Below are 24,118 nucleotides of genomic sequence, written 5' to 3'. Positions count from 1 at the left end.
CAACAAAGCCCAGATCCTTCACCCAGCTTACACCATTGGGAGCAGCCTTGATTATCTCTCTTATAATATTGAAAGTTCCTGTGTGTTTAAGCTGAGTTTCAAAGTTGAAAATATAGATCGTATTTCAATATTCTAGCATTAATTGTTGTATGTACTGAAGGCCAAGAAGTGTCTAGTCACTGTTACACTGCCAAACTGCTCACCTTCTTGAGAAATGTATGATTTTTTTTTTCCAGACACAGGGAAAGAGAGTGATCAGAAGGAAGTGAGTGAGTAATGAGGGGCGGTGTGAAAGAGTAAGAGAGGCACACCTCCTGTGATGTATGCACCTAGTTCAGCTTTCATAAAGTAGCTTTATGCCTACTTATCCTTATTCCCTAGAGAACGGAGGTCAGCTGCAAGAAGTCTTGTATGAATTAACCATGGGAACAACTGTACCAATTGTGTTTGTGAAACAGAAGCCAATAGGAGACTATGGCAACATATTAAAGGTAGGACAGTCAAATCTTCTAATTTTTAATAAGTAGCTGTCTTTCATATTTTTTGTATGAAATACCTTGGTAGATATTTACTATACATTGGAGTCAATATTCAGACTGCAGGAGGCAGCCAGACTAACTCCAGTGGTCGCCGGTAAGACCAGATAATCAATGTCTGGCCATTTCTAGTGACCAGCGTTGAATATCCAGTTTATTTTTGGCTGGTTATAAACTTAACTGGCCAAGCCAATATTCAGCACTGGCCAGTTAAGTTTAAACCAGCCTAAGATAGGCCTGCTATTTCGGCGGCCCGATTTGGCTGCCAAACTTAGCTGACAATGCGGTGAATATTAGCAGATAGCCAGATATATCACGCAATATAATCAATTAGCCACTAAGGGCCAGATTCTATATAAAGCGCCTAAAAAAATCCACGCGGTAAACGTTTCCGCCTAAGTGTATTCTATAAGCGGCTCGTATATTTAGGCGCAGTATATAGAATGCTCTTAGTTGATATCCCAGCGCCTAAAACTACGCGTGTCCATTTACACCAGCAAAAATGTGGTGTAAATCCCTGCATGTAGATTTACGCGCACTGGGCCATATTCTGTAACGACGCGCATAAATTTGGGAATTCCTCTCAGAACGCCCATTTCCCTTGGCCATAGCCACATCCCCTTTGAACTGCGTGCATTAGAATTGTAGGCACAGTTCATTACTACTACTACTACTATTTAGCATTTCTATAGCGCTACAAGGCGTACGCAGCGCTGCACAAACATAGAAGAAAGACAGTCCCTGCTCAAAGAGCTATGTAATAAAAGTAAGCCAAGTATAGGACAATCAAGCCATTGTGACATCACTGATGAGGTTGGCTCTTATTGGTGGCTGAGGCATTATGACATCACAATATTAGCTCTGGTTACAAGAGACTACTACTACTACTATTTAGCATTTCTATAGCGCTATAAAGCATACGCAGCACTGCACAAACATAGAAGAAAGACAGTCCCTGCTCAAAGAGCTTACAATCACAGAATATGCTTAGTGAGTTGTGCGTGGAAATTGAAATTATTGCCAGCTGGTGCTCATTGCTTGTTAAGAGCTCTTAAAAATTCTGATTGGCTTGTTAAGCCAATTAAGTTATGTGCATTGTTATAGAATATGACTGGATTTTGTTCGCGGATCTCTAGGTGTGCTATGTAGAATCCAGGGGGGGGGTAAGCGTTGACTGGGGTCATTCAGCAGAAGATAACTGGCTACCTCCCGCTTTATATTCGCAGATAGTCAGTTAAGCGCTATTTAACTGGCCAGGAGCCATTCCTGGCCAGTTAAATAGCCCTGAATATCGGGGGAGAAGGGGATTGTAAATAAGAAGGCTGTATAGCACAGTCAGATCAGATGAATAGCTGAATAATGCTTTTGTAATTTTTATACAATGCACTCCTCATGCATTTAAGAGGAACGTACCTTTCAACAGCACTGTGACACTGAAACAGTAACTTAAGTTAATGGACAGCTTTGAAGATGTTACCTTACATAAGTTCAGTGTGTACAGAATCCCTTCAGTAGAAATTGTCTTATCTGATTTAAGTACAGTAAGCCTCATCTCTCAAATTATGCCTAATAATTTAGAGCGTTCTCTTGAATAAATAAAGCAGATATTATGTCATCGTGGTATTCTTTCTGATAAAACCAATGTAACGTGTTAGTTGTGTTTTCTAAGGAATATGTAAGGAGTCCTATACAATTTCCATTTTCTAAAAAATGTTAGGATTAATTTTGTAGTTCGTCACCAAACTTTGTGAAAGAGCTTTTATTATATATAAGGAAAAGTGTTTTAATATTGTGATTGGTTGTGCTTCCTTCGGTGCCTGAGTGAGCTGCACCCTTATCTGTTTTGGGGCAAAGGAAAGACCTTGCAGTTTCTTCCCTCTCCTTTGGGCTTCCAGTTGCAAGTCCCTGTGGGGCTTTCCCCCTCTATTTTATATTCCCATTTCAATTTAGGACTTAGCCATGGGTGTGCCTGGGCCAATCCAGTTTTGGCTCAGACACACCCTCCAGGGGTGCAGCGTTGGTGTAGCTGGCAGGAATCTCCAAGCCCCGCCGGTTGAAGAAACTGGCAGCCTGCCATAACTTCCATTGCAGCAGTCAGCAGAAACGCTCCCAGCCAGCAAGGCCAGCACTCCATTCATACTCAGTTCTCATGCATGAGTTGAGCATGCATGTGAATTGAGCATGCTCAGAGGCTGATGATTAAAACTCAGGCGCTATTCTGAATAGCGCCATAAAAATACCATCGCAACAGTGCAGAAGAACAATGCCCTAGAGCTCAAAGCTAATGAGATGCAAATATAGGTGCGCTCATATTTTCGAGTATTAGGGAGTTCGGCAGGAGGATTGTACTTGGCGTATGCGCAGAAGAGTTCAGCAGTAAGCTTAGCTCCTGTGTGCCTGTGCGCATGCGCTTGGTAAAATCAGAGCATGAAGCACACATTGGTGTCTGTTTTCTGCAGCCTAAATATAAGTGTTTAAACATTTTTTTCTGGATGCTTATATTTAGATGCAAGTAACAGACCCCAATGTGTGCTTTGCGTTTTTTTTTAAGCATGGCCGCTTTAAATTTAGACGCAGGACAAGAACGCCAATGTGTGCTTCTCGTTTGGGTCTGCTGTTCCTCACAACCAGCATTCAAGGACTTGCACAGGCTTCCTTCTGTTTCCCAAAGCAATCAAAACCGATAGATTTTGCAGAAAGAATCATGAGAGAAGCATGAGAATCATGGGAAATCCTCTCTTCCAGCACCCTAATGCCTGTGCTGACCTGGTGTTATTTTTTACAGCAGCAAGGCACCTTTGTTACATAAGTACATAAGTAATGCCACACTGGGAAAAGACCAAGGGTCCATCGAGCCCAGCATCCTGTCCACGACAGCGACCAATCCATGCCAAGGGCACCTAGCAAGCTTCCCAAACGTACAAACATTCTATACATGTTATTCCTGGAATTGTGGATTTTTCCCAAGTCCATTTAGTAGCGGTTTATGGACTTGTCCTTTAGGAACCCGTCTAACCCCTTTTTAAACTCTGCTAAGCTAACCACCTTCACCACGTTCTCTGGCAATGAATTCCAGAGTTTAATTACGCGTTGGGTGTTGTTTTCTGATCATTGGGGAGGAATGCAAAATGACCTCATTTAAATGGACTACATTTGCATGCTATTTTTGCTAAGATCTGGCGTGCTCATTTGCTGCGCTAGACCCCTCTGATCATTACGCGCTGGGAAATGCGGGCACTGGTACGGCACTAATGGCCTGTAGCACCCGTGTTTACGTTTGATCATTGGGGCCTCAGGGTGCTGACATCAATGGCTGGAAATGCTGCTGCTGACTGCTGTGAGGGGAGTTAGGGTGGGCTTCAGCTGGCGAGGCTTAGTGACCCTCACCCGCTAAGGAAATTCATTTTTAAGTTGAGTGAGAGGGGTGGCAAAGGTGGAGAGAATGCATCATGCACACCCAAACTTTGCTGTCTGGTTATGCCACTACTTCACCCAATCATTGAGGAAACCTTCCTGAGGTGGGGGCTGCACACCAGTTCTCTTTCTGAAACCCTGCAATCATGGACCCTGAATCTGGCCTCTAGGTAGCATCATTTAGCAAAGGACTGGGGCTCCCTCAAACAGGAGCTATGAATGCTGACTCTGCAGCAATCCCAGTTGTGGTCAGCCAGGGGAGAGCGGTAGACCTGAAAAACTGATATGGAAATTGAATCCATGTCCCTCCCCCACCTCCAGCGGGCTGGAAGGAATTGCAGATGCTGCAGATTTAGAGCCCATAATTGAAGGGTTCTTCTAATTTGGAAATTACACCACAATCACTGGTCCAGCCCCATCCTTTTCTTTTTTCCCCACAACCTGTTATCCATGAACATCGGCACATGGCAGGGTGTGCACGTGTATGTCTGCCTTTGCAATTAAGCAATGCACTGGAGCTCTGCAGTGCATTTGATTTGCACCATCCTATGGTATAATCAGTGCACTTTTCCCCAGGATTCTATATAGCATGCTTAGAGATCTCTATAACAATGCATGCAACTCAGTTGGCTTAATAAGCTAATGAGCGCTGATAACAGCGCTTAACAAGCAATAATGAGCACTAATTGGCACTGATTAGAATTTAGGTGTACAACTCACTAAGCGTTTTCTATAACGATGTGCACCGAACTTCTAACGTGCACAGGCAAAAAAGGGCGTAGCTACAGGCGGGGAAATGAGTGTTTCTTGGGCATTCAGAAATTTACGTGACCAGTGCGCCTAAATCTATTTTCATTGGTGTAAATAGATGTGCATAGATTTAAGTGCTGAAATATCAACTAAGCATATTCTAGATTATAGAATACGTTCAGGTCTGATTTTTTTAGGCCCATATATGGAATCTCCCCCTTATTACATTTAGCCACGTTCCCTGCATATAAAATGCGGCAGAGGGGGGCAATTACCATACCACCTGTATTGGCAGAGGAGCAGTATAGAGGGGATTAATCTCACATAACCATGCAGTCCACAGAGGGAAAAACGGTAGTGCTGCTGTTCAGAGAAAAAAAATGATGTTGCTTTCTTTTTTTAGAAACTGAAACAACTGGAAAGCAATACTAACAAGGGGGAGAATGAAACAAAGATTTTGGACCAAATGCACTAAGCATGTTCACCATCCAGCTTATAATTGAAAAAGAAAAACGCCTATATTGCGACCCAAATCGGGAGATAGACGTTTATCTCACAAAAACGAATAAAGCGGTATAATCGAAAGCCGAATTTGGACGTTTTCAACTGCACTCCGTCACGGATGCAGACAAAGTTGATGGGGGCGTGTCGAAGGCATGGTGAAGGCGGAACTGGGGCGTGGTTATTGGCCGATCAGAGATAGGCGCCTTTCGCCGATAATGGAAAAAAAATATGCCTTTTTAGCGAGAATTTAGGGCACTTTTCCTGGACCCTGTTTTTCCACGAATAGGGCCCCAAAAAGTGCCATAAATGACCAGATGACCACTGGAGGGAGTCGGGGATGACCTCCCCTGACTCCCCAGAGTGGTCACAAACCCCCTCCCACCACAAAAATATGCCGTTTCACAACTTTTTATGTTCACCCTCAAATGTCATACCCACCTCCCTGGCAGCAGTATGCAGGTCACTGGAGCAGTTATTAGGGGGTGCAGTGGATGTCAGGCAGGTAGACCCAGGCCCATCCCCCCCCCCCCACCTGTTACACTTGTGCTGGTAAATGGGAGCCCTCCACACCGCCCCCCAAACCCACTGTACCCACATGTAGGTGCCCCCCTTCACCCCTTAGGGCTATAGTAATGGTGTAGACTTGTGGGCGGTGGGTTTTGAGGGGGATTTGGGGGGCTCAACACCCAAGGGAAGGGTGCTATGCACCTGGGAGCTCTTTTACCTTTTTTTTTTTTTTTTGTAAAAGTGCCCCCTAGGGTGCCCGGTTGGTGTCCTGGCATGTGCAGTACGACTCCTGGCCCCTCCCACGAACAAATGCCTTGGATTTATTCATTTTTGAGCTGGGCGCTTTCATTTTCCATTATCACTGAAAAACAAAAACGCCCAGCTCACAAATTGTCAAATAAAACATGGACGTCTATTTTTTTCGAAAATACGGTTCGGTCCGCCCCTTCACGGACCCGTTCTCGGAGATAAACGCCCATGGAGATAGACGTTTTTGTTTAATTATGCCCCTCCATATGCATAGATTAATCAAAGTCTTTTCCTTTAGATACTGCACGAGAGAAAAACCTTAATGAATGGGAAAAACCCTTTAGTACGTTTGATTCTTTATAGGTCTTTTATAACTCACCTGTGGCTTTGAGGTGGGAGACAGTTCATGATCACTCCGATGACAGTAAATAAAAACTTCATACCCTTTCTTGTATTTTTAGAGTGTAAAGATTTTATTGTTAGAGAATCAGATCAAATTCCTACACGGAACAACTGGCATATTGATACTTTTCGTAGACATTCTGTCGCACAAATCATTCTGTTGCTAGCTCTTTCTGTATCCTCTTCCCTTGCCCTGAGCACAGCATCTCCTTTAATCTAAAATGCCAGTGTGACCGCACCCTCCTTTCCTTCTGTGCAAAAGCTTATTTTGTCTACCTAAAAGTGCCTGAGGAAGGTTTCAGAAGAACATTAAATGAGTCACTCATAATTACAAAAAACGACTTTCTTCTTTTTTTTTTTTTTTTCTAAATCACATTCTGCCTGCGTGAAATTACCTGTCAGCTCTCCCGGAAGAATAACCATATTAGGACTAAACTACTTGAAAGCATCAGCTCAGTGTGTGGCAGCAATCATAACGCAAATAGAACGTTTGGAATTATTTACAAAGGAACAGAAAACAAAACTAGGAGCGTAATAATGCCTCTGAATGTGCAGGTTTGGTCGTCACGTCCCCAAAAATATAAAGCAAGTACAGAGAAAGACAAGAAAAATGATAGAAGGAATGGAATAGCTCCTTCATGAGAAAAGGCTTTACAGGTTAGGGATCTTCACCTTGGAGAAGGCGGAGAGGAGGAATAGCAACATTCCATGTAGAATCTCCAACAGTAGCAACATTCCATGTAGAATCTCCAATAGTATCTATTTTATTTTTATTACATTTGTACCCCACGCTTTCCCACTCATGGCAGGCTCAATGTGGCTTACATGGGGCAATGGAGGGTTAAGTGACTTGCCCAGAGTCACAAGGAGCTGTCTGTACCTGAAGTGGGAATTGAACTCAGTTCCCCAGGACCAAAGTCCACCACCCTAACCACTAGGCCACTCCTCCACTGTTGCTACTATTTGAGATTCTACATGGAATGTTGCTATTCCACTAGCAACATTCCATGTAGAAGTCGGCCCTTGCAGATCACCAATGTGGCCGCGCAGGCTTCTGCTTCTGTGAGTCTGACGTCCTGCACATACGTGCAGGACGTCAGACTCACAGAAACAGAAGCCTGCGCAGCGTTCTACATGGAATGTTGCTAGTGGAATAGCAACATTCTATGTAGAATCTCCAATAGTAGCAACATTCCATGTAGAATCTCAAATAGTAGCAACAGAACCTCAAATAGTAGCAACATTCCATGTAGAATCTCCAATAGTATCTATTTTATTTTTGTTACATTTGTACCCCACGCTTTCCCACTCATGGCAGGCTCATTGCAGCTTTACATGGGGCAATGGAGGGTTAAGTGACTTGCCCAGGGTTACAAGAAGCTGCCTGTGCCTGCATTGGGAATTGAACCCAGTTCCCCAGGACCAAAGTCCACCACTCTAACCACTAGGCCACTCCTCCACTCCAGAAGTTTAGAAAATCACAAGTGATGTAAAACAAGTTAATAAGAAATGGTTATTCTATGGAACCTCCCTAGTTCTAGGAGGTATTCCATGAACTAACTAGTGTCAGATTTAAATCGAATTTGGAAAAAAAAAGTATTTGGTTTTCAATCAGCAAACAGTTATGCTGTGGAGTTTGTTGTCAGAAGTTAAGGCTAGTAGTGTACTTGTGTTTTAGCCAGAAACTTGTGTGAGTGAGGTAATGGACTTAGGTTTTTCCAACTGACCCAGACTGATGACTGTTAGAGACAGGATGCTGAGCTCAGTGGACCAATGGATTGTCTCAGTATGGCGTCTCTTCTGTGCATTGTTGAAAATTGGATGCGTCACAGTGGAAGATAAATTATTCATGGGTGTGGTGTTGACAGAAGTTCTGAACTATCAGCTACGTGTGTGTGACTCAGAACTTTGCCTTAGGAATAGACCATAATTTCCTGTCTAGTCTTGATTTTAGCATTCTAGATGTTAAGAAGTGACTTTGCTGGTGTTAATCTCACCTAGGATTTGTTTCTGGTAAGATGGGGTCTCTTTCTTTTCAACTTTCAGCACAAATAAAAGTGTCATAAAACACTGCACAGCAATGTATGGATAAAGAATTTTCCCATCTTTCAAGAACCCAGTAGCATTGTTGATTACTATTGCCTATGTTTACTAAGCGGCGCTATGGGCGCGTTACCGTTTTTAACGCACGTAAATGGTTTACGCGCATTAAACGCTAACGCTCCAATAGAAATTTACAGGCGCATTAAAAATGCTAACGCACCTTAGCAAACATACCCCTTTGTATAGTATGTTGTTAGATATATCTATGTTCATCCACCTATAGATATATGTATAGATGCAGTTTATGGTGGATATTTTATAATAAATAAGGTTTTTTTTTATGATATACTTCTTGGAATGCCTGATATATTATAGATTCTCAGAAAGATGAAAGAAAAACAGTAGTAGCTGTGAGATATATGTGTTCTGTCTGCAATAATATTCTGTAGCCTAGTAGTGGAATTCTATTCAAGTCAGAATACCATAAAATTGGTATTGTAACTACACTGGCAGGGCCGTGCCTAGGGTCTCTGGCGCCCCCCTGCAGACTATCAGTTGGCGCCCCTACCCCCCGTGAAAATGATCACGCCCCCCCCCCCCCCCCGGGTGAAAATGATCGCTCACCACTTGCCACACTGACAGGAATTGTCAGCAATATTCTTAGAAACAAATTGCTATACATTGCAAAATAAGATAGCAGATGTAAATTCTCAAAGTGGACATATTCCAAACGCTATTTAGACAAAAATTAAACTGAACCCCCAAGATGCCAGACTCTGCATACAATGCAACACCACAGAAACAGAAAATGTCCCCTAGTACTGTGCAAAATATAAAGACTGCAGATGTAAATTTGAAAAAAACTAACAAGAACCAATCACCACTTTACAAATTAACAAATAGAAATAAAACAAATATAGAAAATAAAATAATACCATTTTATTGGACTAATACATTTAGCTTTCAGAGGCCAAAACATCCTTCCTCAGGTCAATACAGTATAGTGCTGTTACAGTATCCTATCCTGACCTGAGGAAGGGGGTTTTGTTCTTCGAAAGTTAGTCAAAATGTATTAAAATTAGTCCAATAAAAAGATTACCTATTATAAACATTTATTAACAGCTACAATACTACTATATCCTAAAGCAAAAAAATAAAAGTAAATATTTTATTTACAGTTTGTTGTCTCTGGTTTCTGCTTTCCTCATCTTCTTTTCACTGTCTTCCTTCCTTCCATCCAGCATCTGTCTTTGTTCTCTCTCTGCCATCCAGTGTCTGCCCTCTCTGCTGTCCCCTTCATCCAATGTCTGCCCTCTCTCCCTGCTCCTTCCATCTACATCTGCCCTCTATCTCTGCCCCTTCCATCCACCATCTGCCCCTGTCTGCCCTCTCTCTCCCCCTTCCATTCACTGTCTGCCCTTTCTATCGCTTCCATCCACTGTCTGCCCTTTCTCTCTGTCTGCTCAATCCACCATTTGCCCTCCCTCTCCCATCCATCTAGGGTCTGCCCTCCCTCTCACTCCCCCTTCCATCTAGGATCTGTCCCCTCTCTCTGCCCCTTTTTTTCAGTCCCCAGTTCCAGTCCCACTATCCCACCAGTCCCCAGTTTCAGCCCTAGCCCTTTTCTCCCACCAGTCTTGAGCTTCGGCCCCCAGCCACTTCTCCCTGTCCCCTTTTCAGCCCCCAGTTTCAAACCCAGCCCTTTTCTCTCACTAGTCCCGAGCTTCAGCCCCAGCCACTTCTCCCTGTCTTCTTTTCAGCCCCCAGTCCCCACAGTTTCAGCTCTTGTCCCTTTTCAGCCCCCAGTCCCAGTACTAGCCCCCTTATCCCACCTACCCTCCTTTTCAGCCCCCAGTTCCAGCTCCCTTCATCCACATGCCTTGCATTAGGGCCTCCCCTTTCAGCCCCAGACCCCATCTGGGCTCCCCTCCCCATCCCCTTCTCCCATCTGGGCACCCCATCCCTTCTCCCACCTGGGCACCCCAACCCCTTCTCCCATCTGGCCACCCCATCCCCTTCTGCCATCTGGGCTCCCCACCCCATCCCCTTCTGCCATCTGGGCTCCCCACCCCATCCCCATCTGGGCTCCCATCCCCTTCTCCCATCTGGGCTCCCCACCCCATCTGTCATCTGGGCTCCCCTTCTCCCATCTGGGCTCCCCTGATCCGACCCGACTACCAGCTCCGTCGAGATGACAGCGGGTGGGGGGGGGGGGTGCTCCGCTCCCGCTGCTCCCACCCTACCTTCTTTTAAAAAAGAAATCAGTAAAGCGGCGTGGCAGGCAGGGCAGCTTCGCGTCTGCCCTGCTTGTAAAACAAGTAGATCTCCTCGTCGGGCCTTCGCTCACTGGGTCCCGCCCTCGAGGAAATAGGAAGTTACCTCAGAGGAGGGCGGGACCCAGTGAGCGAAGGCCCGACGAGGAGATCTACTTGTTTTACAAGCAGGGCAGACGCGAAGCTGCCCTGCCTGTCACGCCGCTTTACTGATTTCTTTTTTAAAAGAAGGTAGGGTGGGAGCAGCGGGAGCGGAGCACCCCCCACCCGCTGACACCCGGGGCGGACCGCCCCCACCGCGCTCTTGGTTCCCTCAGTGTCCGCCTTCTTCTGACATCAGAAGAAGGCGGGACACTGAGGGAACCAATGAGTGCAAGGGAAGGGAGACGTCTTCACCGACGCTGCTGCAGCCTGCGACCGAGGTAATTTAAAGTCCTCGGCGGCGCGGGGCGAGGGTAAGCACCGCGGTGGCGCCCTCCAGAGGTTGGCGCCCCCCTGCGGCGCTTACCTCGCTTACCGCATCGGCATGGCCCTGTACACTGGCTACCAATCAAAGAACGTATTGCCTTCAAAATTTGTACTCTGGTTCATTAAATACTCCACGGTCTGGCTCCGGGCTACATGATTGACTTGATCGACTTACCAATGAGAAACACATTTGAACTGGCAAGATCATACCTAAACCTTCACTTCCCAAGATGTAAAGGACTGAAGTACAAATCAACGTACGTGTCCAGTTTTTCCTACATATGCACACAACTATGGAACGCATCACTAAAAGACTTGAAAACCACCAACAACCACCTAAACTTCCGAAAAAAACTAAAAAAAACTCGCTTTTTAGAAAGGCATACCCCACAGAACCAACATAAACGCCCGAACACTGAAACACAACATAACTAAAACACGAAATGGACGTAGCACAAAACCTTCTGTGAACCACACTAGCTCTTTTTAACCATACTATCAGCTTGTGTTTGTTTACACCGGAGTCTGTAATCACCTCTCTGGAACTATGTAAGCCACATTGAGCCTACAAATAGGTGGAAAAATGTGGGATACAGATGTAACAAATAAATGAATAAGATGCATGCTGAAAACAAGTTGGCAAAATTTATTGTCTTTGCCCTGGTATATCTTGGGATTTTATAACCATATGGGACTTAAAAAACCTCTCATACAGACTTTACTATCGATTCAATTTATCTTAAATGCACTTATCTGAGCTTTAATCAGGTCGGGGACGGTCTACAGTAAGCATCTGCTTCGCTTCGTGCTTCTTTAGGAGCGGTAGCCTCCGCCTTTCAGCAGGCTCTTAGATAGTGCTTCCTTGATGGTTTTTGTCAAAAAACTAATAATGAGCTTATCCATATATTGTACCCCACGCTTTCCCACTCATGGCAGGCTCAATGTGGCTTACATATACAGGTACTTATTTTTACCTGGGGCAATGCAGGGTTAAGTGACTTGTCCAGAGTCACAAGGAGCTGTGCCTGAAATGGGAATTGAACTCAGTTCCTCAGGACCAGAATCTACCACCCTAACCACTAGGCCACTCCTCCACACTAAAACGTTTAAAACAATACAAGGAGGTTCCTTGAACTTAGGACAATTTGATATGAACCAGGCGAAGTCAGCTGGTTGAGCTTCTGAAGTCTTTTTCTTCCATTAAAAAACCTACACAAACGAGATTGAGAGAATAGATTGCTGGGTTATTGATAACACAAGTTATTTCGCAATCCGCCATCAAATACCTGAATTCTATAACCATATGGGAGCAATAAACCACGGTGGTTCGCTCATCATGACAGAGACTGGTTTGAAGTGCTAAACTGTACTGCTCTGTCTGGATTCTTTTGGGCACAAATGGGATGTATTAAGTGATGCTCAAATAAAGAGGCTTAGCACAATTCTGATGCAACTGGATATTTTTTTTTTTGTTACATTTGTACCCCACGCTTTCCCACTCATGGCAGGCTCAATGCAGCTTACATGGGGCAATGGAGGGTTAAGTGACTTGCCCAGAGTCACAAGGAGCTGCCTGTGCCTGAAGTGGGAATCGAACTCAGTTCCTCAGGACCAAAGTCCACCACCCTAACTACTAGGCCACTCCTCCACTGTTGCTACTATTTGAGATTCTACATGGAATGTTGCTATTCCACATTCCATGTAGAAGTCAGCCCTTGCAGATCACCAATGTGGCAGCACAGGCTTCTGCGAGTCTGACGTCCTGCACATACGTGCAGGACGTCAGACTCACAGAAACAGAAGCCTGCGCAGCCTTCTACATGGAATGTTGCTAGTGGAATAGCAAACATTCCATGTAGAATCTCCAATAGTAGCAACATTCCATGTAGAATCTCCGATAGTATCTATTTTATTTTTGTTACATTTGTACCCTGCGCTTTCCCACTCATGGCAGGCTCAATGCAGCTGGCTTACATGGGGCAATGGAGGGTTAAGTGACTTGCCCAGAGTCACAAGGAGCTGCCTGTGCCTGAAGTGGGAATCGAACTCAGTTCCTCAGCACCAAAGTCCACCACCCTAACCACTGGGCCACTCCTCCACATTATCAAGAATTCCTTCTATAACTTGGGAAGAAGAACAGTGAGGAAGGAACCATTTTTCTGACACTAGTATGTCTGCAGAAGAAGGTTTTACATTTTGAGAAAGTTTGGAGGAAGCAAAACAAAGACTTATTTTTTTTCTAAGAACAGCTTGAGATACAGGTTGGGGAAATGCAAACACATAAGACCAAATTGTTTGGACATGGATCAAGTCACACCAATCCTGCAGTAAGAATAATTATTCTATTTTGTTTACCCAAACCTAATAATAGGTTCTAAGTGACATACACATTGAGCCTGCAAAGAGGTGGGAAAATGTGGGGTACAAATGCAACAAATATATAAATAAATAAATAAATAAATAAAAGGGTGGTGAGCGTAGATATCTTTAATACCAATCACATGATGTGCATATATCTAAAATAATGTACATAGTACAGGATCTCTGTTTATTAACCATATAGGTGCATAGTCATGTGGTATATTTACATAACTTCTAGATTTCCTGGAAAAAAAATGACATGTATATATTCGATATCATTAACAGATATCCATAGTCCAGATGAGGAACCTGTGATGGAGGAAGACAGTGTAAATGAGTCAGACTCTGCAGTGACGATAGAGTTAACTGCAATTACAGATGAACCCAGTAGAAAAATGGAAAGCATAAAGGAAGTATCCCATATGGAACTGGGCTTGGCTAGTGAGCCCTTCAACAACGCACAGCTTCGCATGTCTAAGGAAAAGTGTGCCGTGCCAATTTGTGATTGGGTGGGTGTGGATATATTATACATTTAAAAAAGACAGAAGCAGGAGCTCAGTGCTATAGTACCTGAATGTAACTCACCTTGAGCTACTACTGAAAAAGGTGTGAATAACATAAAAAATATATATATACATATATAGAAAACACAGCTGATACTGTAAACAACTCTGTAAATAACTTCACTAGTGCTATATCAGCTTATTGAGACAAGTTTTGTAGTGGTATAACTGCATTGTTACATAGGTTTGGAAAAGGATAAGTGCATCATTGCACAGGCTGAATAAATATAATAATTTAGTGGGAAGCATAAATGTTCTAGCAGAATGTTGAAATGCATACCACGGATGAAAAGAGAGCTTTTACTTTAGGGAGAGCATCGGAGATAAACCCCAGAGCCTAAGACTTAGCGTTGCTCTTTTTAACAGTAAATCTCATTGTCCGTCACTGGTCAGGACGAATGCAATCAGAGAGCATGCTGCAGAGACATAAGTTGGTCAATGGACGTAATGAGTGAGGACAAGCACCCCAGTTCAGTACAAGCAGCAGTGGCTCTGTTTGTCTTTGGTTTTAGAATATTAAGGACTAAGGCCTTTTATTTTTGGTCAAAAATGGACGTGTGGCAAAATAAAAATTGGCGCACATCCATTTTGGGCCTGAGACCTTACCACCACCCATTGACTTAGCTGTAAGGTCTCATGCGTTAACTGGGCAATAATTGTCAGCGCGCGTACACTGCTGATTACTACCCGGTTAGTGCCGCGTGGTAGAAAATTAAAAAATATTTTCAGATAGAATTACTGCCCGGGGCTCACGGTAGCCGGGCGGTAGTTCCAAATTGATGTGCATTGGATGCGAGTAGGCGCCTATGTGCCTTAGTAAAAGGGCCCTTAATGTAGTAAATGATGGCCAAAATTGGGCGCCGTAAAAAAAATCGGCACTCAGTGCTATTCTACAATAAGTTCCAATTATAGAATACTATTGAGTGTCGATTTGGGCGCCCGGTTTTAGATGCCAGAAGTTATGCCTGCTGAAACCAGGTCTAATTCCTGGTGCCCATTCTGGGCGCACATTCCCAGTATTCTATAACACTGTGTGCAAGGTTTAGGAATGCCCCTGATCCGCCTCTGGACCTCCTGTGGCTACACCCCTTTTTGGGTTGCACACTATGGGATTTGGGTGCAAATTATTGTAGAATAACGCATAGCAACATGATGCTGATTAGGGCCAATTAGCTCCCAATTATTGGCACTGATTGTCTTGTTAGCTGCAGATCTTGGATTGGTGCCCAAAAATTGAAGTCCAGTTTTAGGCACCATATGTAGAATCTGGTTGTTACAGTGTAGTCATGATCAGGCATAATTTTTTCTGTGTGTAAAGAACAGATTTGTACACACATTTTTGATTGGAAGGGCCAAGCAAACCAATCTCCAGTCTTTCCCCTCAAGCTTTCTAATTCTTGCTGCTGTTTTGGGCAAAATATTGATCGGGCCATGGCCTGAGTAGCCCACCCAATTCTACTGCCTGCGAATATTTGTATGTAATATATCTGCCAGACTACTGCTTGAGTTGTAATTGTTATGAGTGCACCCAAACCTACTTACTATGAAAGACATCGCTATCAAAGGTCTGAGCTTCTGCCTTTCCTTATATTCTGCCTAGCTTACTGCATAGAGGGTTAAAAGAACAGAGTCATGATTAAAGGGTGGCAAGTTTTCCACAGGGGTCCCATGATGCAAACTTATATTATGTGGTATGCAGCATGCTGATTTGATGCCACATTCTATTATACAAAACGGCTTCTAGTGTAGTTGAGATGCCTGAATTGTTTATTTTCAATGTTTCATAGGTTCCACTGACCTTGTCCTGTGATACTCCAGGTCATACTTTTTTCCTGCCCAGGGAAATGGTGCCTTAGACCAGAAACTTGGAGCCTAGCTACTGTCTCCTGTGAAGACAACCACATTTATTAATAAAAGACTTTCACATGAATACAACATTTTTGCAACTTAACCTGAGTCACGTGATAATTCTAAATATTTTGAGATCAATACTCAATTCTTTTTCAAAATTGGGGGGGGGGGGGGCAGGCAATACATAACTTTTGGCCAGGCATCATAGGGGCCCTTTTACTAAGCTGTGGTAAGCACTGAGGCGTGCTTACCACAGGGTAAAAAGCACTGCGGAGGGGCGCACAGAAGCATCCTACAGTCGTTTTGGGATCAGCGTGCTCTTCTCATGCGCTAAAAAATAGAATTTAATTTTTAGCGCTGGGGGCATGTCTGGGGTGGAGAGTGGGCATGTTCTGCATTAATCGGTTAGCGCAGCTACATTACAGTGTGCCATCCGATTACCGCATGGTTAGCGCGTGAGCACTTACCACCTAGAAAACAGGTGTTGGTAAGTGCTCTCGTGCTAATGGCCATTAGCGCACAGTCATTAATGGGAATAATGGAAAATGGGGCCTCAGCGCACGGGAAAGATTTACACTGGGGATAGCACTGGCCATTTTTTAGCAGAGCTTAGGACCCCTTAATGTTCTGCTGAAAAGAGCCATGAGTTGTTCCAGGAGACAGGGCACAAAGTTCTGCAGACAGTGCCAATCCTCAAGACTTACCTGCTTCCTGAAGTAGAGGTGAAGCCAGGCTGTTCTCCCAAGCCTTTCGAGACTGTGGATAATTATTACTTAGTCACTCACACCACAGCAGCACTAGTTTGTTTCACACCCTCTAAGTGAGATCAGTAGCACATTCCGCTGTACATTCAGTTACCTTCAACCTAGCCATCCACTTTATCCCAATCCCATGTGGTCCCTGTCTTTTCTTTAATTGTGTAGTGCTGACATTGTGAGCATCATATCTATGTTATATGAATGTTCTACTGTGCTGACTATTCATTTGCATTCTGCTGACACATCATATTTCTGTTATATTTTTATTTATTTATATATTTGTCACATTTTCCCACCTATTTGCAGGCTCAATGTGGCTTACATAGTACCGTAATGGCATTCGCCAATTCGGTTGATAACAAATACAGGTTGTATTCTGGTCTGTAGGTGTGTATCAGGCAGCAGGAGGGTCGAAGGGAGTGTAGATTATATATTGTCCAGTAAGATCATTGGTTATGCTGTGTTGCTGGGTTTGGGGATTTACGGTGGGTCGGTGGGGTAAGCTTTTTTGAAGAGGTTGGCTTTTAGAGATTTCCTGAAGTTTAAATGGTGATGGATTGTTTTCACAGCTTTTGGTAGTGCATTCCATAGTTGTGCACTTATGTAGGAGAATAGGATGCGTAAGTCGTTTTGTATTTAAGTCCTTTGCAATTTGGGTAATGTAGGTTTAGGTATGATCGTGATGATCGGATTCTGTTTCTGGTTGGTAGAACTATGAGGTCTATCATGTATCCTGGGACTACGCCGTAGATAATTTTGTGGACCAGGGTACAGATTTTGAAGGTGATCCTTTCTTTGATTGGGAGCCAGTGCAGCTTTTCTCGGAGGGGTTTGGCACTTTCAAATCGTGTTTTACCAAATATCAGCCTGGCTGCTGTGTTTTGGGCGGTCTGGAGTTTTTTTGTGAGTTGATCTTTGCATCCCGCGTAGATTTCGTTACAGTAATCTGCATGACTTACGACCATTGATTGTATTGTATTGTTCTACTGTGCTGTTTTAATGTGTATACATAGTCATTGTCTTGATGGAGATGTATCATATCAATGTTATACGAATGTTTACTGTGCTGCCTATTAATTTGTTTCTTTTGTGCTGGTAACTAGGCGGTAACTCCATTTTGACGCATGTCAGGCATGCGTAGACGCTTATGTGGCTTAGTAAAAGGGCCCCTTAATGTGTAGGATACTGACCCTGTTTCATTTTATTGTTATTAGTATGATTTAGGGATCTTTTACTAAAGTTTAGCATTCACTAACAGGATTAGCACATGCTAAATACTGCATGATCATTGGCCACAGAGCACTTAGCGCACGCTAAGGTCCATTGGTGCGCACTAATTTTTAGTAAAAGGTCCCCTTAATTTGACTTCTTCCAAGTTTCTTTCACTGTTCTGTGTATTATGCTAACATTTGTCATTTTTCATACACAGTGTAAGTTGTCTATGTCAAGCTACATCTGTTTGAATACTATATTGGGTCAATTTCTTCATTAAGGGGTCTTTTTACTAAGCTGCGGTAAAAGAGGGCCTGTGCTAGCATCAGTGTGTGTTTTCGATGCTCACTGAGGCCCCCTGTTACCACAGCGGGTAAGAGGCTGTCTGTTGTTCTAGGGAAAAAAATGGCCGTGCAGTAAGTGAACCACTTGCCAAGCGGCCATTTTGGGGTGAGGGAGAAGGGGAAGCACTTAGCGCCACCTGTTGATTAACACTGAGTAAGCACTGGCGCTACAAGAAGTGAAACTTTGTATAGCGCCAGAAATGGCGCGCGCTGGGGTTGAGAACTACCACCAAACTCCTGCAGTAGCCCAGCAGTTGTTCCGGTTCAGCAAGCAGCAACCCTTTAGTAAAAGGACCCCTAAGGTTGTTAACTGTATCTATTTAAGTAAAACTGCACAAATAATCTCATCTTAACTAAGATGAGATTTATATACGAGGAGCAGCCACAAAAAGTGAAGGAACACTCAACCCCTACGTCAAAGTAGTGCAGCAGAGAATGGAGTAGGGTAATCTGGCGCTTTTCAAAGAACCAGGGGAGACGTATATACGATAAATAGTCTTTATTAAGGAACATCAAATGACTCGACACAGCTGCTGTGTTTTGGCGCCTCTGCGCCTGTTTCCAGGGTCTCAAAAGGATAAACAACTGTTCTTTCTAAAATGATGTTATTGGATGTGACAATCCAAAAACTCGAAAGTAATGCTTCTAAAGGCTGCTGCAGCAGTCTAAACAAAGTATCAAGCCAGCTGTGTCGAGTCATTTCATGTTCCTTAATAAAGACTATTTATCGTATATACGTCTCCCCTGGTTCTTTGAAAGTGCCAGATTACCCTACTCCTTTCTCTGCTGTACGAGTTTTTATATACAGCATTTCTGGTCTTTCAGAGGGGTACTCAACACAGTTTAGAATAAAAATACATAATTAAATTTACATTATAAATGCATAAACAAAGGAAGGTTATCTTTAGTGTGCAATGCCTTGGTGTGCCTCTTGGTCTTACATAATGAGCGAGATTCTTGGGTGAAGAGCAAACTGATGCGGTGGGGGCTGGCAGCAGCCAAGTGCCTCATAGCACGACATTGAAAGAAAACAGACCCCCCCCCCGACATTGGGTCAGTTAATACAAATGGAACACCTTATGGCATATCGCAGGGAAGGGCATCTGTGACATAAAGGAGGGTGGGCTCGATTCCAACAGCGTTTAACGCGCATTTAGGACGGTGTGGATTCAGAGGAGAAATGTGGGATCGGAGGGGATAGGAAGGAAGAAGGGAGAGAGGGAGGGAGGGCGGGGGGGGGGGGGGCAGGGGGGAGGGAGATTGTCCCAAAGAACCATGGGCCATTCCCAAGATAAGAAAGGGCTGGATGTGGATAGGGGGTTGGGGGTGGGGGCAATGCATAATGATAACGCAAAGTTTATTTGGGTAACGGATAATGCTACCAGGACCACTGAAAATAAGATACATGCAGAGGAATTTATATAGATGATAAGTATGTACTAATTCAGTATTTGTCTGCCCCTGCGTGGGAACATTAGAGTTGGCTGTTACAAATTTACAATAATAATAAAAAAATTTAAAGAGAAAAAAACAAACAAAGGTTAATATGTTCAAAGCAGCATGATTCTAACCCATGCAGTCCTTACAGTCCAAAATAGCCTCCCTGCCAGTACATTGTAGTATAATGTAATTTTAGTTTTGTCACACTTTTCGACAGGAAAAACCCACACCCAATACATGACAATAGGGCTAATGATACATCCAAACTGTGTTATAATGGTGACCTGCTACCAGCTTTCAGAGATGTGAATAAAGCTTTTATTACATTTACTCATCAATACACCTAAGTGCCCTCGGTGAGATACAAATACAGTTGCAATACATATTTTGTGTTTTTTCTCCTCTTGCAGGCAAAAACAAATGGCAAACTTGAAAAGCTGCTGGAAATCAGTGGAGATGCCCCTGCTCCCGACACCTATGACTTTGACCTCATTGTTATTGGAGGGGGGTCTGGGGGCCTGGCAGCTGCCAAGGTACAGTATCTGAAAGGAATTCCAATCCATACAGTACAGGTAGATATGGTGGACCCATAACTATCCTCTGTTTTTCAGCGGATGCAGTTTTCAGAATTATTCTTTAAACTGACATTTTTTATAATGATCTCTGTACAGCAAAAATAATGCAAAAAATATTTTTTGTCTAATTTCATACAAGGGAGTAGGCCTTTAAAATCATCGTGTCTGCGTCTGTCTTATTTTTCCCACAGAGAGTAGAACACCAGTGGCTCCAAGCTTCCATTTCATCCCTTTAATTTTTCATTTATGAAATTTTAAAAAAATACAGCATAAACAATCCACTTCTTACAGAAACATAGGCAAAAGGACAACTTTTTTTTCCTGTTATACAAAGAAAAGATATTAAGGGGCTCATTTTCAAAAGAGAAAAAAAGTTCAAAAAGTGGCATAAATCAGTATTTAGATGCTTTTCTCACAAAAATGTCCAAATTAGTATTTCCGAAACCAGTTTTAGACGGTTTTCTATAAAGTCCATCAGAAGTACGTTCAAATTACAAGGGGGCGTGTTAAGGGCGGGATCTGGGCATTCTTAACATTTGGACCTTTTCCTGCCATAATGGAACAAAACAAAAACATCCAGTGCTATAAGTTGGACGTTTTGGTCTAGACAAGTTTTATTAACAAATAAGCTTCTAAAAAGTGCCCTAAATGATCAGATGACCACTGGAGGGAATCAGGAATGACCTCCCATTACTCCAACAGTGGTCATTACCCCCTCCCACCCCCAAAAAACGTGATTCAAAACATTACATATCAGCCTCTATGGCAGCCTCAGATGTAATACTCGGGTCCATTAGAGCAGCTTGCAGATCCCTGGAGTAGCCTAGTGGTGGGTGCAGTGCACTGCAGACAGGTGGACCCAGGCCCATACCTCCCTCTACCTGTTACACTTGTGGCGGAAACTGTGAGCACTCCAAAACTCACCAGAAACCCACTGTACCCACATATAGCCCCTGATTACCTCTCTACCCTCATCTCCCCTTACGCTCCTACCCGTAACCTCCGCTCGCAGGACAAATCCCTCCTCTCAGTACCCTTCTCCACCACTGCCAACTCCAGGCTCCGCCCTTTCTGCCTCGCCTCACCCTATGCTTGGAATAAACTCCCTGAGCCCATATGCCAAGCCCCCTCCCTGCCCATCTTCAAATCCTTGCTCAAAGCCCACCTCTTCAATGTCGCTTTCGGCACCTAACCATTGTATCTCTATTCAGGAAATCTAGACTGCCCCCAATTTGATTGACTGCACTTTTTGTCCTTTAGATTGTAAGCTCCTTTGAGCAGGGACTGTCCTTCTTTGTTAAATTGTACAGCACTGCGTAACCCTGGTAGCGCTTTAGAAATGTTAAATAGTAGTAGTAATATAGGTGCCCCCTTCAACCATAAGGGCTATGGTAGTGGGGATAGTGGGCTTTGGGTGGGTTTTGGGGGGGGCTCAGCAGACAAGGGAGCAATGGTGAGATGTGTACCTGGGAGCATTTATTTGAAGTCCACTGCATTGGCCCCTAGGGTGCCCCATTGCTCTCCTGGGATGTCTGCGTGGCCATTCTACTAAGAATGCTGGCTCCTCCTACGTCCCAATGGCTTGATTTTGTGCGTTTTTCACTTGGACTTTTTTTTTTTTGACAATGGATCAAAAAGATAAATTCACAGATCACAACAACATCTAGCAAGTAGCCATTTTTGAAAAAAGGATAGACTTTTTCTGGTTTGAAAATGGCTATATTCCCCGCTTGAATTTTGGACATTTTTAGCAAAACGTCCAAAGCTGGATTTAGACATCATTTTGAAAGTGCCTCTGCACGTCACATTAGACCCCAATCATAGGGAGGCAGCTACTTAATGTTACGGAGAAATTAAAAAGAAAAGGCCATAAACTTGAAATAACAGACCAGTAACAATATGAGAACTCCATTTTTCATGTGTGCTTAACAGCCCACTAGGACTAGCGTGTTGCTTTCCCATTCTCTGAGGCCACGTGTAGCGTGGGTATAAAATGACCGCATTTCCTATGGGTTCCTGCACTAACCATGTGCTAATCGGTTAGCACGCAATGATGTAGCTGTGTTAACCAATGAGCACTGGGCACGCCTACTCTAAGCCCCCAAACACACCCTCAGCGCTAATGGGAAGCGCGCACCGATCTGAAAACTACCACAGGACACCTTAGCACGCACCGCGGGGTAGTAAAAGGGGCCTCTAAGTTTCCTGTAGAGTATCAAGCCAATTTGGGTCACTTGTAATTTTGGTGAATCCAGAGCAAATTACGAAATCATTAAGCATTTCTCAAGCTACCCTTCCATTGGGTATTAATCATAACCATATGCAAATTTCTCTTCACAAAGAAGGACACTAAGCAACATGAAGTGTTGCTGCATCTCTATGCTACAAAATGTCTTTACTTCATTCTGTAGCACTGTGATTTCATATCCCACCTGTCCTACTCACGTTTCTAGTATGTTTTTTTTATCCTAGTTATTAATTCACAGAAAAAGGGAAAGCCTATGACAGACAACTAGGAGAGAACCTGTTATTACTCGGTTAGTTCAGGGATAATAAGAGGGTGTTACACTGTAAAGTGATTCACCTGACCTAACATGACTGATATTGTAAACTTGGCAGCAGTTTTGATTTACAAATAAATCAGCAGTTAATATACATTGGAGTCTATAAGGGCCCTGATCTTAACCTGCTTATGTACTACATCGTATTTTTTTTATTGCATTTATTTTGTTTTATACAAGACAACTTGCATTGGTAATACGAAAGAAAAAAAATCATTAAATGTTGGATAAAATTCCAACCAGTAAAAAAAGAAAAACATAATACATATATACTTCTTAGACCACAATATAGTGGAGGGGGAGGGGAAGATAGGAATTGAGGAGATATCCAAATAATATACATTTTAAGGTAAATAGGCCTGTCCAGAAGTTCCATCTTTTCTATATCTTAATCAGTTATTCCTTCATTAACAATTTACCAGCTAGTTAATTATTCGTTTTGCATTCAAAAAATTTTCTAATTGATCAGGATCGAAAAAGACATATTTGTTTCCTAGATATTTAACACAACACTTACAAGGATAAGCAAGCAAAAATTTAGCTCCAATACTTTTAACTTCTTCTCTAAAAGTCAGGAATTTTTTCCTCCTATCCTGTGTTGTTTTTACCACGTCCGGAAATATCCATATCTTTTGACCACAAAAGAGCATAGTTGAATTTTTAAAATATAATCTCATTAGAGCATTCAAGTCCTGTTCAAATATGAAGGACACAATTAAAGTTCTTCTTAATTCAATCTCCGACAAAGATTCCTCCAATAAAGCAGACAAATCTTGTATCCCATCAGAAGGTAAATTTGGTAGATTCTCTGATATCATGTTTGTTGTTTTCGAAGTACTACATTGTATTTTTTATATTTCTTCTTTTTAATTTCTTTTTTTAGGAGGCTGCAAAGTATGATAAGAAGGTCCTGGTACTGGATTATGTCACCCCAACTCCTCTCGGAACCAGATGGGGTGAGTCCATACAGAATGATGAATCAGTACTCCCGTCAGGCCTATGCAAATATAAGTCATTGTGCTTCATTAGATGATTTGCTGGACCAGAATGATATAAAAGCATATGGACATTATTCATGGATGAGACAGTTTTACAGACAGATTAAAGTGTCATGAGACAGTCAGTGGCGTTCCGAGAGGCGCTGACACCCGGGGCGGATCGCCAATGCGCCCCCCCTCCGTGCAGCGCAACCCCCCCGGCGAAGGGACACCCCCCCACCCTGGCGAAAGAACCCCCCCCGGGTGCACGCCACTGGGGGGGGTGCCGCGCGCCGGTCAGTGTCATTCGTTTCCATGCTCCCTCTGCCC

At 43.3% G+C, this 24,118-nt stretch overlaps 1 protein-coding gene across 1 annotated transcript in view; it reads left to right on the top strand.

The window, feature by feature from the left end:
• Nucleotides 1–387: 387 nt before the first annotated feature.
• TXNRD1 (thioredoxin reductase 1) overlaps nt 388–24,118 on the top strand; it is a 67,934-nt gene continuing 44,203 nt past the window's right edge. Inside the window, exons 1-3 of the mRNA XM_030214705.1 lie at nt 388–491; nt 20,086–20,208; nt 23,695–23,767. Coding sequence (XP_030070565.1) covers nt 423–491; nt 20,086–20,208; nt 23,695–23,767 — 265 coding nt within the window. The 5' untranslated portion in view covers nt 388–422. The remainder of the gene's footprint in view (nt 492–20,085; nt 20,209–23,694; nt 23,768–24,118) is intronic.

Source organism: Microcaecilia unicolor, chromosome 9 (assembly GCF_901765095.1).
Source record: "Microcaecilia unicolor chromosome 9, aMicUni1.1, whole genome shotgun sequence".
In the NCBI taxonomy this organism is placed as follows: domain Eukaryota; kingdom Metazoa; phylum Chordata; class Amphibia; order Gymnophiona; family Siphonopidae; genus Microcaecilia; species Microcaecilia unicolor.
Note: the sequence above shows the minus strand (reverse complement) of the source record. Positions and strands in the feature narration are given on the sequence as shown.